At 38.0% G+C, this 9,836-nt stretch overlaps 1 protein-coding gene across 1 annotated transcript in view; it reads left to right on the top strand.

Moving 5' to 3' along the window:
• Positions 1 to 13: 13 nt before the first annotated feature.
• scap (SREBF chaperone) overlaps positions 14 to 9,836 on the top strand; it is a 38,378-nt gene continuing 28,555 nt past the window's right edge. The window contains exons 1-2 of the mRNA XM_062029734.1: positions 14 to 214; positions 9,306 to 9,506. Of these exons, the coding sequence (XP_061885718.1) occupies positions 9,385 to 9,506 (122 nt within the window). The 5' untranslated portion in view covers positions 14 to 214; positions 9,306 to 9,384. The remainder of the gene's footprint in view (positions 215 to 9,305; positions 9,507 to 9,836) is intronic.

Raw genomic sequence — 9,836 nt, 5'->3', positions numbered from 1 at the left:
TGTGCGTTGGCAGGCCGCAGTGGAGAACAACAACAAAGAAGAAGAAGAATGAGCTTCTCTGCACTAGCAGGTTCTGCAGGTCATCCCGAGAGTGGAAACACGCGAGCTAACATTTAAACACTTTTTGGACTCGTCCTCCATTTAAACTACATTCCTGCGTTCCTGGAGGGATATCTATCTCTGCGGGGAGTCCGTGACGTTCGTCCAGGCAAGGGTAAAGCTTTCCCCGCTAGCATAAGCTAAGATGTGTTATGCCATTAAATGAACACTTTTATCACCTTTGGTTACCTGAAAGAAGCCTTTTCAGCATTCTAGCATGAGAAGGAAAAGTCACAGGATATTCAAAACGGGTAAAACTAGCATTGTCGCTACTTAATTAGATTTCTACTTAAAGTACTGTTTTTTTTATTTATTTAAATCCATGTAGTTTACAATGTGCGGCTAAGCTAACTTAATAGCTAAGCTAGCAAGTGTTTCTTACAAAGTCATATTTTATTTTACTAAATGGTTCATTCCTTAACTTTTTCTTGGTGTTTACCTCATATTCTGATGTTAAATGTTACTCATGTTGGTGTCTAGAAACTGTTTAAACATATCAAACGATTACCAGCAGAATACAAATAAAAATAAAAATGTTAGTTTTAGAATAATTAGCACGGTGACAACGATTATAACTCTGACATTGTATTAGTTTTTATTTTACTGTTATTTAATTAGAGGAACTATATGTTTTGTTCACAAAACAGCTGTAGGTCTTTTAGCTCCCTGGATAAACAAACATTTATGACAACCGAAAAACATTTTTTTTTTTTCCAAGAAAAAGCTTCAAACATCACCGAGCAGCAATTACCACCGGACGCCGGAAAGTGCCATACATGGACTTCCTGAAATCTTGTTCAGTCCTCACCCTTCCCAGGGCCACTCCTAGCTAAATTGTGGCCCAAGGTAGAATTTTATTTGGAGCCCCTTAATTAAATGTTTTCACACATTTTTAAATCAAACTTGAATTTAATTTTAGTTATGTTTTGTACTAAAAGAAATTGCAAAATAATAGAAGATAATTACAACATACATTTGCAAACCTTCCTCAGACTACTCAAAATATAATAATGAATCAAAATACATGTTGTTATAAATGATTGACCTATTTAAGGTTCCAATTACTTAATTTATAAAAACGGTTAACTTTGAAATATTTTAAGGAAAAATATTGCATATTTTGTGTGCAAAACAATGTTTTGTTTGACAAAAATGGCATAAAACAAAAAAAACCCCATAAATAATAAAATATTTTAATCGACAGATCCGCGGTTGATCGAGAGATTTAAGCGTTTTAAGTTAAAAAAAACAATATGTGTGAGTTATTTTTAATACGTTTATGAGTGGAGCTCTTTTAGATCCCTGAGAATTTTAGTGGGATTATTTTCTTTTTTTAAACTGTCGTAAACATGCTAATGCCAGGCCATGCTAGCAGGTTCATTCCTCAACTTTTTCTCGGTGTTTACCTCATATTCTGATGTTAAATGTTACTCATGTTTGTGTCTAGAAACTGTTTAAACATATCAAACGATGTACAGCAGAAGAAAAATATTTAAAAAAATGTTGGTTTCAGAATAATTAGCACGGTGACAACGATTATAACCATGAAATTGTATTAGTTTTTATTTTACTTTTAGTTAATTAGAGTAACTATATGCTTTGTTCACGAAACAGCTGTAGGTCTTTTAGCTCCCCGGAAAAACAAACATTTATGACAGCCGAAAAACCTTTTTTTTTTTCCAAGAAAAAGCTTCAAACATCACCGAGCAGCAATTACCGCTGGACGCTGGAAGATGCCATATATGGACTTCCTGAAATCTCGTGTAGTCCTCACCCTTCCCAGGGCCACTCCTAGCTAAATTGTGGCCCAAGGTAGAATTTTATTTGGAGCCCCGTTAATTAAATGTTTTCACACATATTTAAATCAAACTTGAATTTAATTTTAGTTATGTTTTGTACTAAAACAAAGTGCAAAATAATAGAAGATAATTACAACATAAATTTGCAAACCTTCTTCAGATATTATATATATATATATATATATATATATATATATATATATATATATATATATATATATATATATATATATATATATATATATATATATATATATATATATAAAATATAATAACGAATCAAAATACATGTTATAAATGATTGACCTATTCAAGTCTCCAATCACCTAATTTATAAAAACTGTTTACTTTGAAATATTTTAAGGAAAAATATTGTATATTTTGTGTGCTTTCCATATACATAAAATAATGTTTTGTTTGACAAAAATGGCATCAAAAAAACAACAACATGAACAATAATAAAATATTTTAATTGACACAGATCCGAGGTTGATCCAGAGATTTAAGCGTTGAAAGTAAAAAAAAAAAAAAATATGTGTGAGTTATTTTTAATACGTTTATGAGTGGAGCTCTTTTAGATCCCTGAGAATTTTAGTGGGATTATTTAGTTTTTTTAAACTATCGTTGCTCAAATAATAAATAAATAATAATTAATCAAAATCAATGTTATGAATTATTGACCTATATAAGGCTCCAAATACTTTACATTAAATATTCCACTTTGAACATTTTTGGGGGAACTATTGCATAGTTTTTTATTTTTGCCATATGAACAGGGTTTTCTTTAACAAAAAGTGCATAAAACATTTAAAAAAAAAAAACTTGAGATACAAACTATGCTACAACAAGTGCAGCCTGCCAGCCTCTTTAATTTGGCCTGTGAGACGCCTTGAGTTCAACAAAGCATCGCACCGTGAAGTGCTTTGAAATTATTCCTAAATTCAAATATTAGCGGAGTTAAAACTTTTTAAGGTCAAGGCCAGTCTTGCCTTGAAGGGGAGCTCATATTTTAGGGCACCAAGGCAAACATTATTTTCTTTCGAGGCAGGGTCTCCAATGCATACGCACACACGCACACACACACACACACACATACATATATATATATATATATATATATATATATATATATATATATATATATATATATATATATATATATATATATATATATATATATATATATATATATATAAATACATATAACTAGATAGATAGATAGATTCATACACATTTATCTGAAAACATATGTGCATAGTGTCCCCTTAAGTTGTGTATAAACAAATATATAAGACGGCATGCAATTTTCATTCCATTATTGTTTATATCAGCGACTTATGCTCAACCTTTACAAAAAAGTAAAAAAATGTGTTTGTCTGTAGAGTTGTCCTGCTACTCTAATGTTGTATTTGTGCTGACTCAGCTGTGTTGTCGTTGCTTCAAGTGTCCAGGCAAAAACACATTTCCAAACAATGGCTGCTCATCAGCCCAGGGGGCCCGCACAGCTCACAAAGTAGTGTGTTTGCACACCGTGAGGCTTGTTCAAACCTCCAGGCCTTTTGGCGATGTCCCAGTGGAGGTGGCGGCACCTCTGAGGGGGCGTGGCCTAAGATTCACCAGCTGAGGACGGCCTCCCCCTCGTGTTTACTGCATCGTCTATCAATAGCAACTTACCTGCAGATAATTACCTGTAGAGAATTACCAGCCCATGTTTCCGTGAGGCACCATACCAGCCAAAACATGCTGTACAGTACATGCGGACTACACCGCACCTTAGAGACATGCTGCTCAACCTTAGCAGGTCTGTTCTATGCTCCACTACCAGGTGTGTGTGATTTGTTGTTTGTGTGTTTGATAGGATTTGTTATCACTTTTTCAGTATGTGGTCTCACAGGTTTGTGTGTGTGTGTGTGTAAGTATTGATTTGTTGTTGTTTATGTATTTATAAGATTTGTTATCACTTTGTTAGCATCTATGTAATATTGTAGCAGGTGTGTGTTAATTTCTTGTTGTATGTGTGTTTGATATGATTTGTTATAACTTTGTTGGCATCCATGTGATCTTCTAGCAGGTGTGTGTGTGTGTGTGTGTGTGTGTGTGTGTGTGTGTGTGTGTGTGTGTGTGTGTGTGTGTGTGTGTGTGTGTGTGTGTGTGTGTGTGTGTGTGTGTGTGTGTGTGTGTGTGTGTGTGTGTGTGTGTGTGAGATGTTTTGGTGTTTGATATAATTTGTTATCACTTTGTTAGCATGCATGTGGTCTTTTAACAGGTGTGTGTGTGTAAGTATTGATTTGTTGTTGTTTATTTATTTATAAGATTTGTTATCACTTTGTTAGCATCTATGTAATATTGTAGGAGGTGTGTGTTCATTTCTTGTTGTATGTGTGTTTGATATGATTTGTTATAACTTTGTTGGCATCTATGTGATCTTCTAGCGTGTGTGTAAGTGTGTGTGTGTGTAATTTGTAATATTGTAGGAGGTGTGTGTTCATTTCTTGTTGTATGTGTGTTTGATATAATTTGTTATAACTTTGTTGGCATTTAGGTGATCTTCTAGCGTGTGTGTGTGTGTGTGTGTAATTTGTTGTTGTTTTGGTGTTTGATATGATTTGTTATAACTTTGTTGGCATCTATGTGATCTTCTAGCAGGTGTGTGTGTGTAATTTGTTGTTGTTTTGGTGTTTGATATGATTTGTTATAACTTTGTTGGCATCTATGTGATCTTCTAGCAGGTGTGTGTGTGCGTGTGTGTGTGTGTATGTGTGTGTGAGCGATTTGTTGTTTTGGTGTTTGATATGACTTGTTATAACTTTGTTGGCATCTATGTGATCTTCTAGCAGGTGTGTGTGTGTAATTTGTTGTTGTTTTGGTGTTTGATATGATTTGTTATAACTTTGTTGGCATCTATGTGATCTTCTAGCAGGTGTGTGTGTGCGTGTGTGTGTGTGTGTGTGTATGTGTGTGTGAGCGATTTGTTGTTTTGGTGTTTGATATGACTTGTTATAACTTTGTTGGCATCTATGTGATCTTCTAGCAGGTGTGTGTGTGTGTGTGTGTGTGGGTATGTGTGTGTGTGGGTGTGTGTGTGAGTGATTTGTTGTTGTTTTGGTGTTTGATATGATTTGTTATCACTTTGTTGGCATCTATGTGATCTTCTAGCAAGTGGGTGTGTGTGTTTGTTTGTGTGTGCGCGCGTGCGTGTGTGTGTGTGTGTGTGTGTGTGAGTGATTTGTTGTTGTTTTGGTGTTTGATATGATTTGTTATCACTTTGTTAGCATATATGTGGTCTTTTAACAGGTGTGTGTTTGTAAGTATTGATTTGTTGTTTATTTATAAGATTGGTATCACTTTGTTAGCATCTCTGTAATATTGTAGGTGTGTGTTCATTTCTTGTTGTATGTGTATTTGATATGATTTGTTATCACTTTGTTAGCATGTATGTGGTCTTTTAACAGGTGTGTGTTTGTAAGTATTGATTTGTTGTTTATTTATAAGATTGGTATCACTTTGTTAGCATCTCTGTAATATTGTAGGAGGTGTGTGTTCATTTCTTGTTGTATGTGTATTTGATATGATTTGTTATAACTTTGTTGGCATCTATGTGATCTTGTAGCAGGTGTGTGTGTGTGTGTGTAATTTGTTGTTGTTTTGGTGTTTGATATGATTTGTTAGCACTTTGTTAGCATGTATGTGGTCTTCTAACAGGTGTGTGTGTGTGTGTGTTAATTTGTTGTTGTATGTGTGTTTGATATGATTTGTTATAACTTGGGGCGGTATGGCGTAGTGGGTAGAGCGGCCGTGCCAGAAACCTGAGGGTTGCAGGTTCGCTCCCCGCCTCTTGACATCCAAATCGCTGCCGTTGTGTCCTTGGGCAGGACACTTCACCCTTGCCCCCGGTGCCGCTCACACTCAATCAATCAATCAATCAATCAATGTTTATTTATATAGCCCTAAATCACAAGTGTCTCAAAGGGCTGTACAAGCCACAACGACATCCTCGGTACAGAGCCCACATACGGGCAAGGAAAACTCACCCCAGTGGGACGTCAATGTGAATGACTATGAGAAACCTTGGAGAGGACCGCATATGTGGGTAACGCCCCCCCCCCCCCCCCCCCCCCCTCTAGGGGAGACCGAAAGCAATGGATGTCGAGTGGGTCTGACATAATATTGTGAAAGTCCAACACATCAGCGAAAGTCCAGTCCATAGTGGGGCCAGCAGGAACCATCCCGAGCGGAGACGGGTCAGCAGCGTAGAGATGTCCCCAACGATGCACAGGCTAGCGGTCCACCCCGGGTTGGGAGCAGAGTAGAAAAGAAAAGAAAAGAAACGGCAGATCAACTGGTCTAAAAAGGGAGTCTATTTAAAGGCTAGATTATACAAATGAGTTTTAAGATGAGACTTAAATGCTTCTACTGAGGTAGCATCTCTAACTTTTACCGGGAGGGCATTCCATAGTATTGGAGCCCGAATAGAAAACGCTCTATAGCCCGCAGACTTTTTTTGGGCTCTGGGAATCACTAATAAGCCGGAGTTCTTTGAACGCAGATTTCTTGCCGGGACATATGGTACAATACAATCGGCAAGATAGGCAGGAGCTTGACCGTGTAGTATTTTATACGTAAGTAGTAAAACCTTAAAGTCGCATCTTAGGTGCACAGGAAGCCAGTGCAAGTGAGCCAGTATAGGCGTAATATGATCAAACTTTCTTGTTTTTGTCAAAAGTCTAGCAGCCGCATTTTGTACCATCTGTAATCTTTTAATGCTAGACATAGGGAGGCCCGAAAATAAACTGGTGAATGAATGATGAATGAGTGATAGGTGGTGGTCGGAGGGGCCGTAGGCGCAAACTGACAGCCTCGCTTCCGTCAGTCTACTCCAGGGAAGCTGTGGCTACAAATGTAGCTTACCACCATCATGTGTGAATGAATGATGGGTTCCCACTTCTCTGTGAGCGCTTTGACTATCTAATAATGGACAAGTGCGATATAAAATCCAATCCATTATTATTATTATTATTATTATTAACTTTGTTAGCATAAATGTGGTCTTCTAGCAGATGTTTATTAATTTGTTGTGTTTGATATGATTTGTTATAACTTTGTTAGCATATATGTGGTCTTCTAGCAGATGTTTATTAATTTGTTGTGTTTGATATGATTTGTTATAACTTTGTTAGCATATATGTAGTCTTCTAGCAGATGTTTATTAATTTGTTGTGTTTGATGTGATTTGTTATAACTTTGTTAACATATATGTAGTCTTCTAGCAGATGTGTTTATTAATTTGTTGTTGTGTTTGATATGATTTGTTATAACTTTGTTAGCATATATGTGGTCTTCTAGCAGATGTTTATTAATTTGTTGTGTTTGATATGATTTGTTATAACTTTGTTAGCATATATGTGGTCTTCTAGCAGATGTGTTTATTAATTTGTTGTTGTGTTTGATATGATTTGTTGTAACTTTGTTAGCATATATGTGGCCTTCTAGCATGTGTGTGTGTTTGTGTGTGTATTACCGTATTTTTCGGAGTATAAGTCGCTCCGGAGTATAAGTCGCACCGGCCGAAAATGCATAATAAAGAAGGAAAAAAACATATATAAGTCGCATTTTTTGGGGAAATGTATTTGATAAAACCCAACACCAAGAATAGACATTTGAAAGGCAATTTAAAATAAATAAAGAATAGTGAACAACAGGCTGAATAAGTGTACGTTATATGACGCATAAATAACCAACTGAGAACGTGCCTGGTATGTTAACGTAACATATTATGGTAAGAGTCATTCAAATAACTATAACATATAGAACATGCTATACGTTATACCAAACAATCTGTCGCTCCTAATCGCTAAATCCCATGAAATCTTATACGTCTAGTCCAGGGGTCGGCAACCCGCGGCTCCGGAGCCGCATGCGGCTCCTTGACCACTCTGATGCGGCTCAGCTACATACATGCCGACCCCCCGATTTTCCCAGGAGATTTATGGATGTCAGTGTCTCTCATAAATTACTCCCAGGGAAAAAATAATCCTATTTACACTCTAATTACTAAATAAAGGGCGTGCCCTAATTGCACTGCAGTAATTGTCCTCTATAACATTTACATACAGCATGCCAGTCCAGCCACATGTTGCATGTTGTTATTACTTGCACACACAGGAGACAGCAAAGCATACTTACTCATCAGCCACACAGCTTACACTGACGGTAGCCGTATCAAACAACTTTAACATTGTTACGTTACAAATATGCGCCACACTGTGAACCCACACCAAAAAAGAATGAAAAACACATTTCTGGAGAACATCCCACCGTAACACAACATAAACACAACACAACCATTACCCAGAATCCCATGCAGCCCTAACTCTTCCTGTCTACATTATACACCCCCGCTACCACCAAATCCCCCCACACATCAAACCCCCCCCCCCCCCCCCCCCCCGTGCGTTGGTTGAGCGGAAGAGTTAGGGCTGCATGGGATTCTGGGTATTGGTACCGTCAGTGTAAGATGTGTGGCTGCTGAGTTAGTTCGCCTTGCTGTCACTTACGTGAGCAAGCTGAAATTGCATTCTACGTGTGGTCGAGCAGGTACACTGTTAGGGCAGACTGTAGAGGGCGCCAAATGCAGTGTCATCACGCTCTGATATTCAGGAGTCTCCCGGGAAAAGTGAGAGGGTTGGCAAGTATGACACTATCAAGCGCCATTCATTCAAAACTCGTGGGCTGCACTAACATCAAATTTCCACATTAAAGTGCGTGCCGGTGCGTGTGTCGGAGACCCCTGGTTAACATAGCACAAAGCATTTAAGCTTTGTATGCAGTGTTTTTCATTTTAAATTTAAAAAATTTTTTTGTGGCTCCCATTACTTTCTTTAATTTGTGAAACTTGCCAAAATGGCTCTTTGAGTGGTAAAGGTTGCCGACCCCTGGTCTAGTCTCTTACGTGAATGAGCTAAATAATATTATTTGATATTTTATGGTAATGTGTTAATAATTTCACACATAATTCGCTCCTGAGTATAAGTCGCACCTCTGGCCAAACTATGAAAAAAACTGCGACTTATAGTCCGAAAAATACGGTAGTTATTTGTGTCACATGATGCAATCTGTGATGAAATCTATGGAGTTGACGCAATAAATGCCCATCCTGTTATTGGTTTGCTCCATAAAATAAATTGTTGCAGCCTCCTGCATGTTTGTCTACCAGCCTGGTGTGATCTACGGTGTGATGACTTGGTCACGCCTTGCATTGTTTAATCAGGAATGAGCCTTTAAATGCTCACACACGCGTCGCACACACCACGGTGTAAAAGACGTCCAACAGGAAAGTAAGCGCAATAATTGGCCACAGAGTAACAATCCATTACGAGCTGTCACAGAAAGCGTGTCCTTGTCTTTCAGCTCCCCGAATGTCCCGCGACGTCCTGTCCACGGCCACCCCGCGCGCACCTATGGCCGGGAGTTGACCCCGCCCACCAGGATGACGCTGCACGAGCAGCTGAGGGAGAAGATCTCGGCGGCCTTCTACCGCCACGGACTGTTGTGCGCCACCTACCCAGTGCCCATCATCCTCTTCACCTCAGCCAGCATCCTCACCTGCTGGTGTGTACATGCTTGCCACATTACACATTGCTTTGCAGCTTTGTTAAGTGGAAAAACAATGTTTTTAGGTCCCATTTGAACACTCCTAACTATTACACAAGTGTAAAAAGAAGTACAGATGAAGGTGATATATATGATGTAAATTTGGCCGACGATAGCACTTTTAATATTATCCTTATGTCGTGAAAATGCATGTTGATGACACACTCGCTGGGTCCGCAAATTTGATACGTTACATGTAAGAAGTAGAGATGCACACCTCCACAATTTGTTTTGTTTTTAACCCCTTCTTAACCCTGAATGTACATTGAAAATACACGCAACCCTAAC

Source organism: Entelurus aequoreus, linkage group LG20 (genome assembly GCF_033978785.1).
Source record: "Entelurus aequoreus isolate RoL-2023_Sb linkage group LG20, RoL_Eaeq_v1.1, whole genome shotgun sequence".
Lineage (NCBI taxonomy): Eukaryota > Metazoa > Chordata > Actinopteri > Syngnathiformes > Syngnathidae > Entelurus > Entelurus aequoreus.
The sequence above is the reverse complement of the archived record's forward strand: the minus strand, read 5'-3'. Positions and strand labels throughout refer to the sequence as shown.